General features: G+C 33.6%; 1 protein-coding gene and 2 non-coding genes across 5 annotated transcripts in view; 1 reads left to right on the top strand and 2 right to left on the bottom strand.

Moving 5' to 3' along the window:
- Nucleotides 1-19,732, top strand: part of LOC128239889 (innexin unc-9-like) — a 109,767-nt gene extending 90,035 nt beyond the window's left edge. For all 3 annotated transcript variants that reach the window (XM_052956333.1, XM_052956335.1, XM_052956334.1), the window contains 3 exons: nt 13,625-13,753; nt 16,275-16,494; nt 17,091-19,732. In XM_052956333.1, the coding sequence (XP_052812293.1) occupies nt 13,625-13,753; nt 16,275-16,494; nt 17,091-17,948 (1,207 nt within the window). In that variant the 3' untranslated portion in view covers nt 17,949-19,732. The remainder of the gene's footprint in view (nt 1-13,624; nt 13,754-16,274; nt 16,495-17,090) is intronic.
- Trnag-gcc (transfer RNA glycine (anticodon GCC)) lies at nt 13,950-14,020 on the bottom strand. The gene has a single exon. It is a non-coding gene; the product is annotated as a tRNA-Gly (tRNA).
- Trnag-gcc (transfer RNA glycine (anticodon GCC)) lies at nt 14,833-14,903 on the bottom strand. The gene has a single exon. It is a non-coding gene; the product is annotated as a tRNA-Gly (tRNA).
- Nucleotides 19,733-23,540: the final 3,808 nt, after the last annotated feature.

Below are 23,540 nucleotides of genomic sequence, written 5' to 3'. Positions count from 1 at the left end.
GTTCGTTTGTAGATAGTCACTATCACAGAGCTTTTAGATAGAAAATGTATTAACGAGTGATTACACTGTGATTATCCTGTGACAGAATCACGCCTAAAGGGCTTATAAGCATATGAAATAAATACGGTTATTTAGTCCTGCATCCAATCGATACAAATCGGCCCTTTTCAATCCAAAGCAACCTCTGATGTGTAGGGACGATTTACAATGTCCGAATTTTTTACATATAACTACGCTGCAAGTAGATCGCGTAGTAATTTAAAGTGAGCAATTAAGACTAAATACATCTATGGAATCTTATTAACCTAGCACTAATTCACTTCACTGGGAATCAATTTGATTTTAGTAATACAAACTACACGTTAAAACACGCCACTTAATTTATTGTGTTATCATTTTTACGAACTACTTTCACTGATGCACCGGCAAAAAAAAGTTATTGATCAAGGGTTTGTATAAGACCATTCGGAACTCCTCGGCCATTTTTATCGAAAACAACCTCGGATGTATATGGACGGTTTACAAGTCAGGAATCGGTACTTTCACTACGCTGCAAGTATATCGCGTAGTAATTTCAATTTAGCATTTAAATTTAATGACTTAATAGTATTAATTAGGTTGTTTTTGACAAACATGACCGAGGAGCTCCGAATTATATAAGACTCGACTGGATTGTTTCCCTTGATTTTGAATCAAAATCAGCAACATAATTCCTGAAGTATCGAATATTGCAGTACAATTAATCATCACATTAATTACAACTCATTACATGTCGTGTCCGCGAAACTCTAGTATCCCCAAGTGGTCCGATGGCTCTCTAAACTGCCATTTACCGGCGGTTATAAAACCCACCGGACAATTGGTAGTGTTTCGAAATGATAAATGGATATTCGATGACCAGTGGATGCGTGTGGCTTAGTGAATCTAAGCAATTAGATGAGTCATTAGCAGTTAACATGAACATTGGTGATGTTGAACAAACATTAATCAGAGAAGCACATAAGGGCAATCTCGGACCCGGTTTTCTCCTCCAATTTCGGTGTCCGAAAATAAGATATAAAGGACCAAATAGGGACTATATATATATAAATATATTTTTTTTTCTTAGTTTAAACTTATTTATTTTACATCATTAATCATTCTTGTTGGCACGATGTTACGCGAGAGTGTGGTCTTGTGTTGTGGGTGGAAACCGGAGTACCCGGAGGAAACCCACTTGTCGGACAGGGTGCCTTCAAACCAAACTTACTATATATACATTTAGATTTACAAAACATAGTTCTGAATGCAGGACATAGACACCGTTCAAAATAAGTTGATAATGAGAAGTCATACTATTCCAATGAAACACAGATATATATTACTCTCATAAATGACTATAGTTATGGTTATGGTACCATTAAACTTCAAGTTTGGGGTTTGTTTGTTTGTTTTAACAAAACTCTTGAATTTTGTCGTAAATTGTAATGATCTTGTTATTTTCTTACATATATTATGCAAATTGATCAAAAGCCAGTTTTTAAAAAAGTTGAGGAATAAAAAGTAAATCAACTTGTTGACATTGTAACAATTTTACAGATTTCATTTAATTTATTTTACGATTAAAATTTGAAACGGGCCTCTGGATTTTAAAAACGATAAACCGTTAACAAAGTTGTGAACTTAAACACAATTCTGATCAATCCACCTAATGTTTCAAATACATGTCTAGAAGAATTCGCAAAAAAATAATCAGCTCTTTTTCAGCTTTCAGTTGATTTGTTCGACCGTATGAAACCTGTAAGGTCTGATACAAAATCAAGCATATATTGTTTTTGAAACGATTATTGGTAAAATGTTGCAATAATTGGTGAGACAGCATTCCCATGAGCGTCGCGAAGCCTGGATGAATGTATTAGACCTATGTATTAGACCTATTGTCTGTTGAACCGTTTTGTTTTCTTCGAGTTTGAACTGTGTGAGGCCCGGGGGTGCTTTTTTGTAAAAGAAAATAATGCTCTCTCCTTACTACGAAAGCCTTGCCTTTTCAACATCGTTTTACAAAAATATGAAAAAAATATATGTTTTTAGAAATAGGGATGGAGAGACAGGACAAAGTTGGAGGTAATAGAATTCAACTCTAACTTCGTTTAGATTACCATGAGCGGATTTAGATGTTGCGATATTAAAATTGTTAAAGTTTCATTTTTTTATATTAATATCCAAGGAACAATATGAAAATAATGCATTTGCACTTGAATACAATATTTCAGACTTAAATTTTTAACCTTTCCTTGGGGACGATTTCAAGCCACAGATAACGCATTGAAAACAATTGATTGTTCGTATTCTTTTGGTGGCGAATGTACCCTCTTTGTTGCCACCCAAAAGTGCGCCTCGCTCTAGCGCGAACTCCTGAAACCGCCCCTGATTACAAATGTTTCCTTTTACGATGATGACTAGCAATCCGTCCATTTGTTTCATTATCTATTGTGAAAAGTGTACCGTCTTCAGTAAAATCACTATGTGAAACTGAAATATGTCTATTAAACATTATTTGGAACGATAACAGATGTCGGTTACAATAGGTAATGGACGGGCCTCGATAGTATCTATAATAAACAATACCCCTTAATGAGTGAACATATAAATATCTATCGGGCCTTCCGCCGACGTTAGAAAAAAACGACCGTATGTGGATTATAGCAACAGTGTTAAAAATGGTTCCATTCCAATTTGTGCGGAGTACGTATCAGTGTGAAATATAACAAATTTGGAGATCCAAAAATGGACGGACGCTCTTTTTAGATTAATAAGCATGATGGTATAAAAAGCGGGGCGTCTGTAAAATGTGTTGTTGGACGTCATTTAAAACGGCAAAAGGGATGAATTAGGAAAAAAGCTCAGGTGTGCGTAGAAGTAATCACAAATAAGCGATGTTTTCCCCAACTTGAAGGAAGATAAGGCGAAATGGGGCGGGTTCTCATGTAATTGGGCATTTTTTGTAAGACCAAGGTCTTCTAAGATCATATAAGATTGTAAACAAGGATTTAATAGAATGTTATATTAGATGGTATGTTTTATAAATGGACCCTGGAATACTGTATGATATTGCCCATCATAGTTGGTATGTTTTATATACATATATATAATTAAATTTCATTAAAATTGGTAGATCCAATAAGATTCAAATTCACATACATGTATTTCTAAGCCAAAAGACTAACTATTATTAGAATTTAAGAAATTATTGAACACTCTACCATTTATTTTCAATTCGAATGGATTTAAATATACTTTAACACGATGAAGATCTTATTAAGCTTTGAACAAGCCTAAATTATTACACCCAAAAGCCTTAATCGAAATAAGAAATCGTTATGTTTACAAGCTCAATATTCATTTAAATAGTATTTCACTACTGTTGGTTAATTGTACAAAAACTACATCATAAAATGTATACTATATGTTTACCAGAACCGTACATAAAGGTAAATAAATAACGTGAACATGTAATATTAACGCAACAAAATGACCGTTGATATACTACGAGTCCAACAACGTGATAGGAATTCTACGGCGTACGCGTCACGTGCATGTCACGTGGTCATGTGGACGTTAATGGAGGTCTAGTGACACTGCAGGAATGCTGGAAATTTGGTTAGTTTTCCTCGTGCATTTGGTTTTTCGTTTATTTTTTTTTATTTCTTGCATAATAGCTCCTCATTATACATTTTTTCACAAATAATAACAGTTCAAAATTATTGTTAATCAAGATTATAAAGAACAATCATTTCGAAACACCAAAAATATTTAAACTGAAATTAAAATCCTCTATTTTAATACATTTGAGATCAAATAAGTGGCCTACGTTTTGTCAAATCGAAGCCATTTGTATAAAGTTTGGATAAGTCATCAACAAGTTATCTTTAGGCCAGTTTGAATTTAAACGATTTGATTGGTTAATATTAGTGCTTGGATAAATATTGACGAATCAATACACGTTTGCGGTATCTTTAATCAAAGCAAAAAATAACCGTTTTTATAAATTTGGCTACTACTATATGACTACAATTCCAAATACTGTCTAATGACAACAAAAATAACAACAGTTGTAGGACCTGTAATATAGGAAAAACAACATTCTCCGTTAAAATTCAATTTAATTTTCTCACAATATATGTGCTGGAACAGAAGATGGTAATTTAATTTTGTTTTCAGTGCTCGACATTGAATGGCATTAACAAGGCTCCGAATTAAACTACTTTTTTCAAATTCTGATATTAATTAGTTATGTAATTATACGTAGCTAAAATTTGAGAAAGTTCTTTTTCGCATAATACTACTTTATTTCCGAATCACTTTTGAGCGACAATTTTAATTGCATTATCGTTCGGAACGGGTTCGGTTGCAACCCGAAGTCGTCCGAGCTGTTCCGAAATTTCCCGAGAATTACCGATTTCTTACGAACGCGTAGTAATACATATTTCAATACTTACGCGTAATATAGTTATGCTTTAAGTACATACCACCACACACGATATTCGGACTAATGGAATTTGCCTCCCTCATGGGACATTCATCAGCATTCATAATATATGCCAAATAACTAGATTATCGATAATTTCCCAATCACGTAACCAAATCACCACCACGAACCAATGGAACTTCGGATAACTATGTAAATATATGGCAGGGAGGTTAAGTTGGTAGTGCAGATTTTTCTCATGGGCTGAATTAAACCAGGATTTGCATAACGGTTACTTGTATACTAAGCTCTTGAAAGATCCCATTTACCGTGTTTCTTCGAATAAAAGTTCCCTGAATGTTCTTATAACAAAAACTTGATATTTATATGCGACGTAATCTTTTGAATCGTATCACGTACAAGAGTATTATAATAAGTGAGCAAATATATAGTATACCCCAATCAACTTGAAAGGCTATATGTCCTCCAATAGTGAATCTTAAACTATATTGTACTACAGTCGAATACCGTTGGCTCGAACTCGCTTGGCTCGATTTTTGTCTTTGGCTCGAACTTGATGTAAAGGACCTATTTCTTTAAACTAAATGTAAGAATGTAAGAGCCAACGGGTTTGACTTTACATGCATATAATAAGTAAATGTATATAGTATGCTTTATTCTTGTAAAAATAAGTTCTGTAGTTATATTTAGAACTTTCCATATCTATTTTTAGAAACAGCAGATGCTTAATTTCTATAAAATTATTGACCCATTCTCACGACGTTTGCCCAATAAATTAACACCGTGTATTATTCTGCCCCAATCGGAACACCTCGACCATTTTCCATCGAAACTTTTCTATTGAAAAAAATGGCCGAGGCGCTCCGATTTATTCTGCCCAAGAGGAGCTACGGTAAAATCTCCCTCATCAAAAGACTCCCAATTAGGCCATTTACTAGTTCTTAATATTAGATGACCCCCATCACATTATTATACCAGCAAGCCCGTTTCGTGTTTACAGGAATGCCGTTGTTACCAATTTGAATAGTTGTAGTAATATTTGGCAAGAATGGTTACTCACGTTTTCTTCGGCTTACTTTTTCGAAGTTTAACTGATGGATTTAAGTTTAATATTGATGGACTTATGGAATGTGAACTTAGAGTGTAGCGCCAAGATTTTTTTCGTGTAAAATGTTTTAAATAAAACGTTTGAAATGTAAGTAAATGTTCGTTATTGCAGAAATGCAGTGACTAGTTGACTATACTGAAATATGATCGCTTCAAATATGTCATATAAAGTAATAATTTGATTTTAATTCGATCTAGTGATTTTTCGAAAAAAATAACAGCAGTAAATATGACAAAGTTCACAGAGTAATTTTTTAATGACATTTTGATAGCATGTACTTTTTGCGGAAATAGACACATACACTTAAGGGCTATACAATTATTAATGTTTTCGCAAAGAGGCCGAAAAAAAACACTCGGGTGAAGTAAATAATGTATGAAATTTATTTTTTGAAAACTTTTGAACTTTTTATGATAAGTTCTCTAAAATGCAAAAAAAACGTTAAAAGGATTCATAAACACTTCCATTATGATTAAACTAAGAACGATAGATATTATTTTTTAATTAATTTTTTTGTGAGTTCAAGTGTAGTCTTGTCGATGAAAATTTTAGGCACTTAGGGAAATAATCTAGGTTTTGCGGACTGAAAATGTCCTTAAATAAAATGAAACTTGATAAAGAACAGATTTACACATACCAAAATTGAACCGGGTGTGGTAGTTTTGGACTTAATTATCCTACTTAAATTTACGTCAAAATTGACGCGGGGAAAAAAGGTAAAAATATTATCAGAAAATGAACGAATAGAAGTGAAGTATTATGGGATAGTTCGATTTCACGACGAACTCAGTGAATATGGCAAAGCTTTATTTTAGGTTTTACTGAAGAAAATTAGTCATAAGTTATCGGAGTTGATATAAATAGCAAGCACGCTTAATATCGTAAATAAGAAACTTAAAAAGACAAAAATGGCACGAAAAGCTGGCGGGAACCGGAAAGGAAACCGGAAGGGGAATAAGGCAAAGGCGGCGAAGCAGGGCCGCCAGGGAATGCAGCGGAGGCAGATGCGGCAGGGTATGCGGAACCGGATGGGGAACGATAAGGGGTCGTCATCAAAGACACATCAAAGCAAAAGTAAAGTAAAAAAAAGCGCATCTGCGATGAATAGCATCAAGGTCGGCGCCGCCATGGCAATGACCGGAAGTGTCATGTCGTGCTGGCACAACGAGAAAGGAAGTTGCAGATTTGGGGAAGATGATGACACACAATTTGAGGGGGACACGTCGCATATTCCTCAGTTTGACCCAGCGGACAACGACGATGAGACATTACAATATAATTTAGATCTTATAAGCCTCGAAGGGTAAGATCGGAAACACTTTTTCCCGCCTCACGTGGCGCGATTTCCGGAACCGGAAATGTATAAACACAAATGCGCACTGCATTGATTATGTTGTAAGACTTCGTTTAATGGAGATTAAAATCGTATAAAATAGCCAAATTACGCCGAAAAAGGAGAAAATGCTTCTAAATTGTCAAATACATTTCCGTGTTCGTACTTCGCACCATTTCGGCATTTAGTGTCAGTTATAATTGATTTAATTTCTTGTTTTTGGTGTGTTATATATTGGTGGTTTGTTTGTTTCCAGAGAATGCATCCATTTCTCTTTAAATTGGCGTAATTTGGTTATTACAGAGAAATACATTAACTGAGGCAAAGACGCCACAAATGGCCAAAAAAATATTTGTGAAGTACCTAAATCTCTCGCTCTTTAAGTAGCTAAATGTCCGTAACGTATTTTACGAAAATAAGGCGCTAGCGTGTAAAAACCGTAATGGATATCATGTTAGTATGTTTTATAAAGTACATTAAGGTTGACTTTTATGCACGAAGTTATTTCACGTTTCAACAGTTAGTTTAAGGGAGTATCTCCCGCATGATTTGACCAGATTTAGAAAAACACTTCAATGCTGTATATAATCTTAAAGTGACACTCAAAATCAATACATACCCATGTATAACAAACACCAATTTCGACTGATAAACCTTAAACTGCTGACTAAATAATGCATTAATGTAAAATATAATTTACTGTTTATAAGTTTTTCAACTTTATCACCGTGTATTTAATAGCTTAAAACGCAAAAAATATTAAATGATTGGTGAATGCTAAAAGATTTACAGTGATCAATTATAGTCTCATAAGGTAGTATTACCGTGTTTAATGCTCATTTCTTTCAAATTAAACTCGATATCCTTCATAAGAACCATTGTTTTCCACATTTATTAATCCTTTTTGATCTATTAAAATAATTGTATTAAATATGGTAAATCTTATTTGGGAGTAATAGTGCATCTTTAATAAACTAATAAGGAAGGTAAAGTCATATAAGATAAAACTCAAGAAAAAAAACTCCCACATGCCGAATTCCCCCCTCTGAATACAAATATGGAAGCCCATATGTTATAGAAACATTAGTAAATACGATATACGCTTCCATCGTAGTGTTTCAGCATCTTTCCTGAAGAAATCCTGAAATAACTTGACAGTAAAAAACATTTCGAGGGTAAGAGAACTTTACATTTTATTGGCGCAAGACATCGTAAAAGTCAAAAAGACATTCGCAAGTTGATCGTTGCTGAATAAAGACATCCTTAAGTCAAGCCAGGATTAATTATGTTTTTATTGTTCTTAATATAATGACTTGAGAACAGATGAATGAATAAAACAAAGTGACATGAACGATAAGAATTGTGTCTTAAAATTATTTAAGGTTTAAGCACGTATATAATTTTCTAAACATAAAGTTAAAGTGACAATTACACAATAAAAATATTCCTTAAATTTATTTAAGGTTGACAGACGTATATAGTGATCCAAATATACTGAAAGGCTTGATGAATGAGTCATACTTAAAGTGACAATTACACGATAAAAAATTATACCTTAAATTGATTTAAGGTTTAAAGACGTATATAGTTTTCTTAATATATACTAGTAGGCTTAACAACTGATGGATGAGAGATACTTTAAGTGCCATATACTATAACGAGTATTCCTAAAAGTTCCTTATGTTTTAAGTCTGTGTATAGTTTTCTAAATATAAAGGCTTTAGAACTGATGAACGAGACAAACTTATATATTGTGTGGTGACAATTAAATGATACTAATAACATGTATACCTTAAAAGAAGTTAAGGTTGAAGAACGGATATAGTTTTCTTAATATATACTAGTAGGCTAAAGAACTGATGGATGAGTGAAACTGTCATGTACGATAATTATTATAACTTAAAGTTTTAAGCAGGTATACAGTATAGTTTTAAATATAAAGGCTTGGGAACTGATGAACGAGTAAAACTTATTTATAGTTTATCTTGCATGCCAAGGAAGGATTTCCCAGGTATTATTTGTAATATATGTTCATATATGTAAGTGTTACATGGAAACGAAATCAAGATTTTAGGGGAATCGATTTTTATGTAGTAGGTGCATGTTGCCCGGCGTCGTTTTCTACGTCAACGTCAACGTCCTCATCTGCGGCATCACACTTTTATTTCCGATTGCTTAATTAGGTATATTTATAGTCTTTGCCAATTGTTTATACAAAGTTCATGTTGGTACGCTTTCTCGACTGAATTGGATCAACAACCAGTGCGAACAAATAACTCCAGAGTTATGGCCCTTGGTTGGGTAAAATTATAATAAAGTCACATTCCAATAAGTTGGCACTTCAAGCAGGCTACATGTTCATTTCGCGAAATTCAAGTTTGTGTGATAACAAATACTTAGTAACATTTAAAGCGTGCTTAGAGTAAATGCCTTAAAAATACGACTGTAAACATAATAGATGACCAGCAATTCTCTTGTTCAAATAGCGAGTGAATTACTTTACCCTTATTTGGACTACAATCAATTACATTCCCTGGCAGAATGTCCGGAGAAAACTTGTAATAATTACTTACTACAAATAATTATTTGTTCGCGGCCCTTCTTTTCTGACGAGCAAATGTCGGGTCGACGATGTATTTCATTAACAATAATACTCACAAGCTAACGGTCAGTGATGAATTGAATTGCTTCCGTCGAGTCTCGTTTTCAATTACTGAGAAAACGCATTTTCTCGCCAAATCTCGCCGAGACGAGATGTCCACGAGAAGACGGAATCATTTCCTCTAATTACCGCGTTCTTATTTGATTAAGAATCACTTAGATTATTGATTCCCGCCAAAATAATTTCGCTGACAATTGTTATTGCCTTTTTTCTCCTGTAAAGACTACAATACACAGGAAAACTCATAAAGTCGCTTGCTGTCTTAACATGCGATAAAAGATTTGTTGAATGTTTGCTCAATGCAAGGGAATACTTCAGGCCCTATGGCTTGATTTAGTGTAGTTAATGTAATCCATCTACCATTAACATAACAAATTGTTACGAGTAGAGTTGCATTAAAAATGCTAAATTTGAATATGTTCACCGAGAGTTTAATATATATATATGGTTTAAAAAGTTTTCAAAGTTTACATAAAGACATTATGTTATTTAAGAAATAAATTAATGAAAATGATATATAATCATAGTAAAACATTGTTTTATTATATCCCTTTAATATACTTTATCATAATATAAGTGTTATAATGGTGTTATTTAAAACTGTAATTCATGCAGAAATTGCATAGTGATTTATCGATAGAAAATCAACATTGAATTATTCTTGATGTTAATATATAAAATGAACTAAAACATCATTGCATTCTCAGTATAATTATGACTAACCATAAGTAAGAAATCTGCACGATATATAGTATATAAGTTTTATTTATATTCTAAAAAGAGAAAAGAACTATTTTGAGATTAATTGAGTTGATCTATTTCCTATATCTTTTACTTTTAACAGCAACTATCGGTAGGGATTTAGTCATGAATTCCCACAGCCATACTTGTTCTAACAATTATAATGATTAATAGAATAATATAAATAAAGCATTTGTACATATTCTACCCATACGACATTCAGTATCCGGTCTTCGGTGCGCTGTTCCATTTTTTAGAAAAGAATATATAAAGGCAGATCTGTGTAACTCCTGTTTTTCTTCCGTCAGTATAGTCTCTGGGCGAGTGTTGTTTGGTTCACTTTTCTGGCCATCTGTCCAGTTTGTTTATAAAGTACTTGATTGTGTTTATATAACGAAATGAAATATTGTTTCATCCTGGCATAATACAGTAACGGAGGCGTGCATGGCATTATTTTATGAGTTTATAGTTTATACATAAACGTGCCAAGATTTCAGAGCGTTTGTACTGTAGTTATGAGAGAGAGAAATTGCGTGTGTGGCTAAAATTGGCATTTTGGTTCCCCGCATGTAGAAATATAATTCGCTATGGTGCTACAGGGATACAACTCTGAATTAAGAAATGGTGTGTTTGGCTTACATTCAATTGGCATTTTGGTTCACGGCCTTTAGAGATATAATTCGCTATGGTGCTACAGGGATACAGCTCTGAATTAAGAAATGGTATGTTTGGCTGAAATTGGCATTTTGGTTCCCCGCTTGTAGAGATATATTTCGCTATGGTGCTACAGGGATGCACCTCTGATTTCAGAAATTGTGTGTTTGGCTTACATTGGCATTTTGGTTCCCCGCTTGTAGAGATATGATTTGCTATGGTGCTACAGGGATGCAGCTCTGAATTAAGAAATTGTGTGTTTGGCTCGAATTGGCATTTTGGTTCCCCGCTTATTGAAGAGTTATTATTCGCTATGGTGCTACAGGGATGCAGCTCTGAATTCAGAAATGGTGTGTTTGGCTTAAATTGGCAATTTGGTTCCCTGCTTGCAATGTATGCGATGCAAAAGGGATACAAAACAAAAGAGTTCCCTAACATGAGGATAAACTAAAAAAAACTCTGGGCTGGTCTGGGCGCATGGTTAATAGTATGTGTAAAGGGAGATCACTGCGTATGGACTGTATTGCGTATTCGATTGTTTAGGTTACAGCGTTTCCATTTATGTCAAAAGAACAGAACAGTTACAATTCTTATTTAATTACTTAGTTTGTAAATCTTGCCAAAAATTATTAAGCATGAAGTAAAAAATTAGTTAAGAAGTTAATTACCAACCTTACTGCCAACATTGACTTAATTTACTAGGTGAAATTTCACCCGAATTTATATGTATTCATATGCAAGTTATAACATGCAAAGAACATAAAATTATATACTAATGCTTATTTTACTAAGAATACAACTAAGTCATTCAATTATGTAACCATGGAAACGTTGATTCCAAATATTTGCCCGAGTGATATTCCTAATACCAATGTGGACATAATTCAATTGGGTTTCCTATATGCGTCTGATTGGAATACATTAATGGCATTTATATATTTGATATTCAGGATGGTGTCTGGACCTCTTCCTTATATAGTTATTAGCGTTCATGACAATAATATTAATCTGTAAGTATTTATCCTATACGTGTCTTCCACGGAGTGAAGAGTATTCTGTTTTTCGGATATATAGCAATAATTTTCCGGTTGAACTTTGAGTAACGATATTTGTATATTTTAGAGCAAATACTGGTAATCAAATGATCAAATTAGGTCTAAGAAATCATTTAAGAGAAGCATTTAAGACAAGCCGAATATATTATATCATTATAGCTATATGTATTCGATTACATATACTGCCCTGAATAAGCCTCTTTTTTACAAATGTTTTTTTTTCTTGAGGCTAGAAAAGTTTCAAAGTATCTGTAGTTTTTAGTTTCAATATTTAGATCAATTAGAAGTTACGAACAGACATGACGATTAGTACATTGTACAAGGTTGACAACACATGGCTTATAAAGAAATGTGTTAATGTTCACAGCGAAAGTAATAGCAAGACATACAAACGTAAAACCAATTATTATTAATGTTTTTTTTTATAAAATTGAAACAGCATTACTATCTTAAAAGGATATGTCATGTGACAACACCCATCAATTACAATGAAATGATTCAACGTTTATGCGCAAAGAGACAACAAGTAATACAAACGTAAATACATTTGACAACATAAAGGGGGGATAACTAGTGTCCGTATGTTGATATATCATAATTAAACCATCTATATTAGGTAGTATTGAACACTCTTCCAACATAAATAATACGACTTGAGATTCCTCACAGCGACAATTTGTTTTTCTTATTTCGAAATACCGTTTTATTTTTCCTATTTGTAAATCCATGAATTAAAGGGGGACAATATAGGTTCACACTTGCTAGAAAAAAAAAAAAAAAAAAAAAACATGCACTATTATGTTTGACCCATTTGCATATATCAAGTGTAAAACCATATATTACCTCCCTTTAACTTTTGCACTAAGCGTATGAAACTCGAATTTCAATAAAACTGCTTAAGGTTTTTTTTATTGGTGTGTTTTTATTCTACTATAAAATTGCCATAGTAATCTGATCATTTGATCTTTGTTTTTGTGCAGTATAATTAATTTCTTAACTAACCATGGGGTACAAAAGATACTATGTCCTTTATGGGAAACTTTGCACTTATTAAGTTGATGCATTTTAAGCCATGCATTAACTAAAGTGTATTTTCTTGACATGATTTACAATATTATTTCCCTCCTGTGAGGTGCATTTAGTGTAATTACTTTGAAGTGTTGTGGAGTGTGAAATTTGCGTTTATTTCCATTAATGTGGAAGTTAAATTGAGTGTATGATTAATGAAAATCTAAGGCAAAAATATTGTGTCGAAGAAATTGGAAGTACGTAAGAAAGCATAGCTAACTTCGTGTACATGTTTTTCCGAATTGATTAAGTGTTTACCTTTCCAAAATGTATGATACTTACAGTTTATTAAGATACACCGTGACTGACTGGTTCTTCATATTAGTCCGATACCGATAAGATGTTCTTTTACCGGCTACATACAAAGACCGTTACGGGAAATTATTATCGGTTTATACGGTATATACGGTTCCCGGTTAAAAGCTATATAAAGCTGACCACAACCGGTACCGGTTCATAATCTTCGGTTAACCGGTTAAGTAAGTCATAAGTTAAAATTCACAAAACTAAAATATAGTATTCTCTCTTTTTTCAGGCTCGACAGTGTTTTGGGCAGTTTCGCTACGTACGCTCGGCTTAAGGGCCGTTATGACGACGACTGGATTGACCGACTAAACCACCTCTACACCACCATCATCTTCATCATCTTTACCATCATCGTCAGGTATGTTATTCGTCTCTGGGCTGTAACGTTTATAGTTTAGAGGGATTTTAAAAGAATTTGGCATATCTATTTATAATACTGCTACTGCTACTACTACTCAAAATCGCTACCTTCGCGAACAATAATACTACACTTCCGTACCTTTTTTTGCTACAACTGTTTTTTGTAATAGTACCGTTAAAATAAAATAAAAATGTGCATCGGCCGGGAATCGAACCCGGGCCGCCCGCGTGGCAGGCGAGCATTCTACCACTGAACCACCGATGCTTACAACCTATGTCGTACATGTAACGTATAAAAATGTTTACAATAGATATCCATTATTACGGCAACGTATATATTCTGGCTCTGGGCAGCTACGTTGACGGTTGTAATTGCCGTCAACGCCTGACTGATCACAATGAAGATTGAATGAACATTATTGAAATAGCTTTGTTCGTATTTCTACGAACGGAAATCTCGTTAAATACACAGATGTAAGGTGTTTACATTATCTTATTAGAGGCAGTGGGTCAAATGATATTGTAAAATTTAGTTAAAAGGGGTCATATACAATGGGCCATGGTTTACATTTCCGTGTTTTATCTCAAACATTCACTAAATTAAAAAAAAAAATGTTGCCGATTTATCGATTACTTTTATCCACATTTTGAATGATTTTCATTACCTGATATCGATTTAAATATAATACGGGACCTTTAATATGGCTATTTAAAAGAGACTTTCTTTCAAATCCGTTACCGACTGCCTTCCCGTTTAGTAAGTGAACTAGAAATTAAATTTCGATATTTATATAAAAAAAACATATAATGTTTCACAGTCATTCATTTTTTAACAACATTATGTTCAACAATATGTGTGTTTTTCAACGGCGGAATTTAAAAACTGACATCTGCACTCTTCTTTGGGGTAGGGGTAGAGGGACCCAAATAACTGCATCAGCAACTTCAACTAGCTTAACTCTCGTTTTACAAATATCACTTCTTTTGTTACTTCTTACATCCCGTACTACTGAAACCACTTTTTCCAACCGGCTTACTATTTCACTTCTTAAGAAACACTTTTCAACCAAAAAAATATGCATCGGCCGGGAATCGAACCCGGGCCGCCCGCGTGGCAGGCGAGCATTCTACCACTGAACCACCGATGCTTACTTTAGTTACAAAATGCAACGTTTTTAAATAGATTGACTCACATTAATACGTCAACGTCAATATTCTGGTTCAGGGTTATTACGTTGACGGTGGCGGTTGTCAACAACTGATCACGCTGATGATTGAATGAACATTAATGATACTTTTTGTTCGTATTTTAACACATGGAAACGCTTCATTAAATACAAAGGTTTAAGTTTTTGAATTTATCTCATTAGATGCATATAAACTAGATCGTGGTTAATCTTTACGATAGGCTCATTTAGGGAAAATATAGATGCCAATTTAACAATAACCTCTATCCGAACTTTGTTATCATCAATTGATAAAGCTTTAAATAGAATGAGGGGCATATAAATAAAGGAACATCTTATCCGATTCATACATGACACTAGTTTGTTCGTTCTTGTTAATCTTTTTATCGACGCGCATCAGTACTGTATCAATAACCTTTTTAGTTTCGAACATAAAATTTTAAAGGCGCACAATATTACTTGATTAAAAAACAAACTAAAATGATCAAACCAGAAAGAATACATTTATGTACAGATAAAATACTTGCGATAATTTGGCTCTATTTTAAGTGGATAATTTGTGGCTACGTAGCTATTTATTAAAAATATATATATATAAAGGCTAATATTTGTCAATATGAACTTAAAGCTGCACTCTCACAGATTGAACGTTTTGACAACTTTTTTTTATTTTTTGCCTTGGAACGAGCCAAATTTTGCGAAAATCCATGGAAACCAGTTATATAAGACTGCTGACAAAAATAAGAACGCAGATTTTTATATTTAAGTTCAAAAATCGATATTTTATGCATTTTTCTTAAACCGTTAGTTTAAGCCATAAAACATTAATTTTCGAACGGAAATATGACTTTTTGGCATCAGCCTATATTGTGCGGCTTTAAGTAGTGGCCAAAGAGTGTAAGAAGTTTGATGTCATGCAGCCGCATAATCATTTATTTGGTGTAAGTAAATACTAACATTAACAGTTGTTAATTGGTCTGCATTAACTCTAACTGGGCCAGCCGTTCTTCAACCGCTTAACGTGATTAAGTTCACTAACGGGTGACTGCTGATTTACAGAAGTCAATGTAAAGGCAAACTAGAGGAATACTGCCTTCTCATTGGACTAGAGGAATACTGCCTTCTCATTGGACTAGAGGAATACTGCCTTCTCATTGGACAAACTACAATGTTGACCACATAGGTATTTTAATGATCAACTTCACAGTTTGTCCATTTTTTATTATGCAACTGCGTCTCACCAAACCATTTATTTTTGTAGGTTCATACTAATGATATTTTACTTTAACCAAATCTACAAAAGGTTCACATTTTCGATTCATCAAATTGCAGTACGAAGCAGTATGTGGGCGAACCGATCCATTGCTGGTGCCCGGCGGAGTTTACAGACGCCATGGTCGACTATACAAACAACGTGTGCTGGGTCTCAAATACATATTTTGTCCACTTCGACCACGACATACCAAAGTACGACTACACCAAGAAGGAAACAGAAATTGGCTACTACCAGTGGGTCCCGATGATTCTTCTATTCCAGGCGTTATTGTTCAAGGTACGTATTATGACGTCACTCACACTCTGAATAATGACGTCACGTTTGTGTAAGGTGTGCTGGATGGCATATTAGCTTGTAGTGCAGAAAGGTGTTTGTTAACCTAGACCCCGTCGCTAAAAAAAATCTTAATGTGGACAATGACCAAGAAGTACCAAATAAGACTAATTTGATTAAATATGACATGAATTAAAATCTTGAGGATTAAGAATGGGCGGAGTGAGCGTAGTAAACGGGCCCTTCTTAATCAATAAGATTAATTTAGGTCATCTAACTGACTTAGAATACAACCTCATTGGCTGACTCATTGCCAACACAAGATCTGACACAGGGATTGTGTATCAGATGAGTGGCAGTAAGCGGACCTTTAAACAACCGCGAAATGGAAAATTCTTAATAATTAAGCCTAGTACTTAATGATTGCCTTTCTGCAAATTCATTGGCTGTAAATGTAGGTTGTATTCTAACGACGGGTGGCTGTCTTAAAGCATCAAGCTAGTCTTTGTTTAAATACATGTATGTTCTGCTAAGAAGGTCCAGCCATCGATTGACAAATATAGAAGTTGAGTTTGGATGTTTTCTATTGTATATTTCAGATTCCGTGCATCTTGTGGCGGATATTGACAGCGTCCGCGGGCGTCAACTTGGACAAGATAGTGACGTTAGCGGCGGAAACCCAATACATCTCACCGGAAGATAGGGAGAGGACGATAAAGCATATCGTCCGCTACATGGACCGGTGGTTGGAAAACGCCCGCGAATACCGGAGTGGATGCTTCATCCGAATCCGTCAAACGATCTCAAAATTCTGTTGTATAGTGTGCGGCAAGCGCTATGGCAACTACTTAGTGACTATGTACATGTTTATTAAGTTGCTATACATGACTAACGCCGTGGGACAGTTGTTTATACTAAACGAGTTTTTAGGTACGAACTACAACGCGTACGGATTTGAGATAATGGGAAAGTTGTCACGTGGTGAGGACTTTGAAGAAAGCCCGCGATTTCCACGTGTCACGATGTGTGATTTCAGCATACGGCAGTTACGGAACGTTCAACAATATAGCGTTCAATGTGTATTGCCGATTAATTTGTTTAACGAAAAGATCTTTATGTTCGTCTGGTTTTGGTTAGTAGCGGTTTCCGTGCTTAGTACGGCCAATTTTCTGGTTTGGACCTACATAATGATCTTCCGTCAGCATAGGATACGTTATATGAAGAAATTCCTAAGAGTAAATGATTGTTACAAGTCAGAATTGGACAAAAAGATGGCGGTCAAATTTTGTGAACAATATTTGCGCCAAGATGGTATATTTGTGTTAAGACTGGTCGGCAAGAATGCGAATGACGTCCTTGTTTCTGAACTGATTGTACAGTTGTGGCATCATTACCGGAACAAACCGCTCTTCAAACACGCCACAAATCAGATTTCAGACGATAATTCTAACGTCTGACTAACCGTGCGAAAAATCCTCGCCATTTTAAAGGCTCAACAACACTATCTTAGCGAGAAAACGCAAGCGGAACTGAAAGAGCTTATCGAAAATGACAAAGGCATTCCGAATGGTGTAATTCATTCCAGTGTCTCAGAAACGGAAGTATAAATAGGTCATCGGTATGACGTCATATTGCGCGTGATGTTGATTTGACGTCATATGGAAACGTTTGTGATTGTATATAAACTGTTTGTAATTATAGTAAAATGCTAGTCATATTTTTTCTGCTTTTATGTCGATGCAGATTAAAGTTAACAACAAACAATATTATGTTTTATAGGTGAACAGAGGCTAGCAGAACAGAGTATTATAGTACAGTTTTTGGCATCATATTAATTATGTTTTACAGAAAAAGAATAGTTAATTTCCTTTAAGCATCCATGATCTGATAAGTAAATCATACAACAGGAATCGCAGTTCTATATTTAGTAATACAAAATTATGACGTCATATTGTTTACGCAGAGAAAATATATTTACTATAAGACTCGGTTCTGCTTGGTGCGATCTCGATCTCAATCGTTACAACTCGGCTATCTCCGGCAAGCTTCGAGATTCTGTTGGATAATAGCCGATGTGTTCCGATTGGGTGCGAACTGTGTTCCTTTCTGGTCAAAACTATTCCATTATAATTATAGTGTTTTACTTTCCTATCTCAATGTGCTTTTTAATATGGTAAATGTACCATAAGTTTATTTAAATCACAATGATAGAAATTATTGATTTGTTGGGTTAAATAAGCGAAACATATTTGTATAGAATATTGAAACAATGCTTATGTTATTTAGAAAAGAGAGTAAATACGTTTTGTATTGTAAAAATGGAAAACATGCAAGCGATATGGACGCCTAGATGCCAAAATGACAATATATATGTTTCTTCATTCAGTCAAAATAAAACGGCAAAAATGTTTTGTTAATTAATGATGCATTGCATACACGCTTTGAGCCTTTTTTTAAAAAATGCTTTTTATTTAAAATTAAGTTGTTTTTCAGCATAAAATAAACGATTTGCAACAAACATCTTTAAAAAAAGTGTGATCATTTGTGCATCAAGAAAGTTATTGACTTTAAATAAACTAAAAAAAATAGTCAATTTTTGAACTTTAAATTATGATACATCTTTCTTGGTGATAAAAGCGTATGAGAATGTAAACAATTCAAATGAAACACTAAAGCCGTTAGATATGATACTGACAAGGAACAAGAAATATATATATTTGTAAATATTTTGGCCTACCTGAAACTATGTAACAAAATATGCACTATACACAACCATATCAATACGTTAGAAGGTTGCATAGGGGAGGAGTATACATATTATAACAAATGTGTGAGTGGTCTGTCTGCGTATATGTATAACTAACGTACACTTACTGTATACTATCCTACATATACTAGTATGTAAGTGTTTAAGTGTGAAAGGGACCAATGCTGTTTTGTTAAGCTTGCATTTAAGCTTCACTCTCACATATTTACCATGTTTACAACTTTTTTTATTTTTTGTCTAGGAAAGAGGAAATTTTTGCGTAAATATCTGCAAACCAATGATATAAGATTGCTGACAAAAACTCAGATCGAAGATTTTCATATTTCCGTTCGAAAATTAATGTTTTATGGCTTAAACCGAATTTAGTAACGGTTTAAGAAAAATGCATTAAACATCATTTTTTGAACTGAAATATAAAAATCTTCGATCTATTTTTTTGTCAGCAGTCTTATATAATTGGTTTCCATGGATTTCGCAAAAATGGCTCGTTCGAAGACAAAAAATAAAAAAGTTGTCAAAACGTTCAATCTGTGAGAGTGCAGCTTTAATATGCTTTATGTTATTTAATATTACAAGTGTTTACCATTAGTACCAGGGTCCCATTTCAATAAGATATCACAGTCGTTAAAATTACGCTGCTTTAAGATGACCCGGATACACCCCCAAGTTACGGGTAGAATATATTCGATAAATGTCATAACGATAGTCATTCGGAGCTCCTCGGCCTTTTTTATCGAATACATCATCGGGTGTTTGGCGGTACATCAGTTAAAGTAGATCGTAAAATTTTGAATTATATTATTAATTAAATGTAGTGTTTCAGCTTGTATTTGAAGATCTAAGATTAAACTGATTGTCAGTGAAGTGTATTATTGCAAACTTAAGTAAGATTCCCAAGAGTTTAGTCATTAAGTTTAACTGCTAAATTGAGATTACTACGCGATCTACTTGAAGCGTAGTTAAAGCGTACCGATTTCTGACATTGTACTGTCCATAAACATCCGAGGTTATTTTCCATACGATAAAAAATGGCCAAGGAGTTCCGAATGTATGAAAGTTTTCTGTTAAAACATAGTTCACGCCAAAGACGAGGTAACGCCGGGAAATTTACGATCTTAATCCTTACGATCTTAATTGAAACGGGACCCTGGTGAACACGTATGGTCATTGAACATTGGACAGTGGACACATCCTTTCAACATAATGAAATAAATGGACAGTGGCGATGTCCAAACTTACTAATGAGGCGTATACCATTGATGCTGTTTGAGCATTTCACTTCGATAATGATTTCACTACGATAGTGATGAATTTATATCAATTTGTTCATAGTTCAATGACCACAGTTGTATTTTCTCACTTTTCCTCATTTTCCCGCCTTTTAAGGACAAATGCCTCTGAACAGAATGGATTTCATTTCAAAGTTTCCAATTAAACTACAATGTTTGAATTGATCTCATTTAATGTTATAGATGTGTCACATAATTATATAGCCAAAACCACGGAAGTATTTCAAACATTGTATTTTTCTTATCGTTTCAAATTTTTTCGGATAACAATTTTCGGACACTTTAACATAGAAAAGCGTATATGTTTTTATTAAACGCCAATGTGTTTTTTTTTGTATTTTATTAAAAAATATCGTTCTTAAACCAGTTCCTTCAGACTATTAAGAAATCATTAAATTAGTGTTCAACAGTATTATTGTGTTGCTCGCTTTTGGTAAAACAATATTGAACATAGCATAATATTGAACATAAACAATGTAGAAATTTAGATTTAGAGGCACCCACTATGAATATGGAAACAATTTGACTCAAGTTTAAAAACGGTGAATTTATATTGATACACTTATAGATAAAGGCGTTTCGTATTGTAATGAAAACATTTTGAACAACACTACATTTAGTAACACTGTAATGCACTATTCATCTGATAAGCCTTTTCATGCTTAGAACTTAGAAATAAGAATTTGGACTGTAAAACGCACCAATATTTGGAAGTTAACATGTTCAAGGGCAGAACGTTATTAATGTTGTAAAATTATCACAGTCAAATTGTTTATGTTTTCATTTGGGATTGCTTCCATAGTTCTGTTTGTACTCTATTGTAAACACCACAATCCCGACTTACGCTGTTTGGTGTAACGTATGACGTCATGTGACGTCATTTTCTTGCTGACGTCATGCGTTGCGGACGGTAAGTCGGAGTGACGTTACGCTACATGAAGTTTGACGGTTAAATCCTACTAAATATAGGACGCCGACGAATGGAATCCGATGCGTTAACGTCAATTTCTTCACGCATGCGCAGATGTGTTCAGTTAACTTGAGTTTGACACAAATTTGCCAGTAGAATTTAGATTGCACCGTTAGAATAGACAGCGAAATTTAAAAACCGTGATATGAAAATAAATACATAGTGTTATATTGAGATGAACTTACAGTTTTAAAATAGAACTTCAAGGTATACATAGATATGTGTTGTAGATGAAATAATATATGTTCATTTTGAAAATGAACACAAATACATTCTGATTTAGTTGTTATGCATAATATGAACCAGTCCGTATCAATTGTGTGCGTATTTTTAGAATGTTAAGAATCATCAATTTGTTGTGTGTTTTTTACATAACAAAACTATGTCAGCTATCCGCATATAAGCCTGGGCTATATTCATAAAGCGTCTTAAGTCATTTCCTAACTGTATTCGATTTCTTATAATTTTCATAGTCAATTTAAAAGAAATATATAAGTGTTTTTAACATAAAAGTATGTTTTTATTTCATATAGGTCAATGAAAATAATAGAAGTATTTTGGAAAATCTTTATTTTTTTTATTTCATATGACTAAAGAGATATTAAAATTAGGAAGGTTATTTAAATTAGGAAATGACTTAAGGGGTTTTATGAATATCGCTCCTGAACGTTAGGAATCATTTACGTGTGAATCTTTTTACTACGCCAAGACAACTTTTATAAAGACTGAAAAATTTGCATACATGTATATTAACTAAAATTTAAAGAATACGTGTTTTTTGGTTTGATCAAAATTGCCGTAGATCTTAGGTTTGAGATCGTAATTAACGAAAAGTCGATCCCAAAATGTGGACATTATATAAAATTGTTTAATACAAATATACATGTACAGAAATTATTGATTTTCAACATTTCGTGTAGATTTTTTTCATAACGCCAAAAAATAAATATTTTCTTTATAACCATTCACTACAGATTTGAAAGAAGAAAATATAAAGCGTATAACACAGATGCCTGTTCCTCTGAATAGGCTGTACATGATTAACTTTAGAAATACTTGAAAGTATTGCATTGAAATGATGTATGAGTTGATGCATTGTGGGGTTTTTTTACTTCATTGTTCCATTTTTACCATAGATCTGCATTTATTTAATATTTATTTTATTGTTATAGATGTATTATCCTTACGTTTACGTTACTTTTGAGAATGTGTTGTGTAAGTCGTACTTTGGTTGTTTAGTGGTCGACAATTTAAAAAAAATAGTTTGCTGCGGCACAGTCGCACAGCCAATATAACAATCTTTAACTTTTTAAGTGGTCTTCATAATATTGTGTAATCAACCTACTACCATTTTTTTATATTTACCGCTTCAAATGATTCTAATCAATAACGGCTGATTTACTGAATAGAATGTATTTGGAAAACTTGAGGAATACTGCCTGTTCATTAGACAGAATATAAAATTGACAACTAAGGTTACTGAACGACAACCTAGTTGTTTGTATGTGTGTGATTTACGGTAAAGAAGATGGGTAAAATTAGCATACTGTATTATTTTTATCGTCTATTGTGTTGATAGTTTTGACATATGACATTGATACTGAAATCAAATATGTTAATGACAGTCATTATGAGGCCCTGTATCTAAAACAGCGAGAAATATCTGGGGAAATCATGCACATACTTTTGTTCTATATTTTACCCTGAAAATGAACGTGAAGAGCCATTTTTTCTTTCACTTTTCGTGACCAAATTAATAAAAAAAACAATGTAAATTATTTTGTCAAATACATTTCCATTTAATGCTCATAAATGTTTATAAATGATTCCAATGTGTCTTTGCTTTCCAGACATTGTGGGTGGAATACCTTAAGTAATGTTGCAGTAGTTTGTATTGGAGATAGAGTTCCTTATATTAAATTGACTGATGTGCAATTTTCATAAAGGCATATGCGGTATTTTCATTGACTTATAAAGGACACTTCCATAAATAGTTATAAAACGGATTGTAACTTGGCATACA

Source organism: Mya arenaria, chromosome 7 (genome assembly GCF_026914265.1).
Source record: "Mya arenaria isolate MELC-2E11 chromosome 7, ASM2691426v1".
In the NCBI taxonomy this organism is placed as follows: Eukaryota; Metazoa; Mollusca; class Bivalvia; order Myida; family Myidae; genus Mya; species Mya arenaria.
This window is presented reverse-complemented; position numbering and strand designations above follow the sequence as displayed.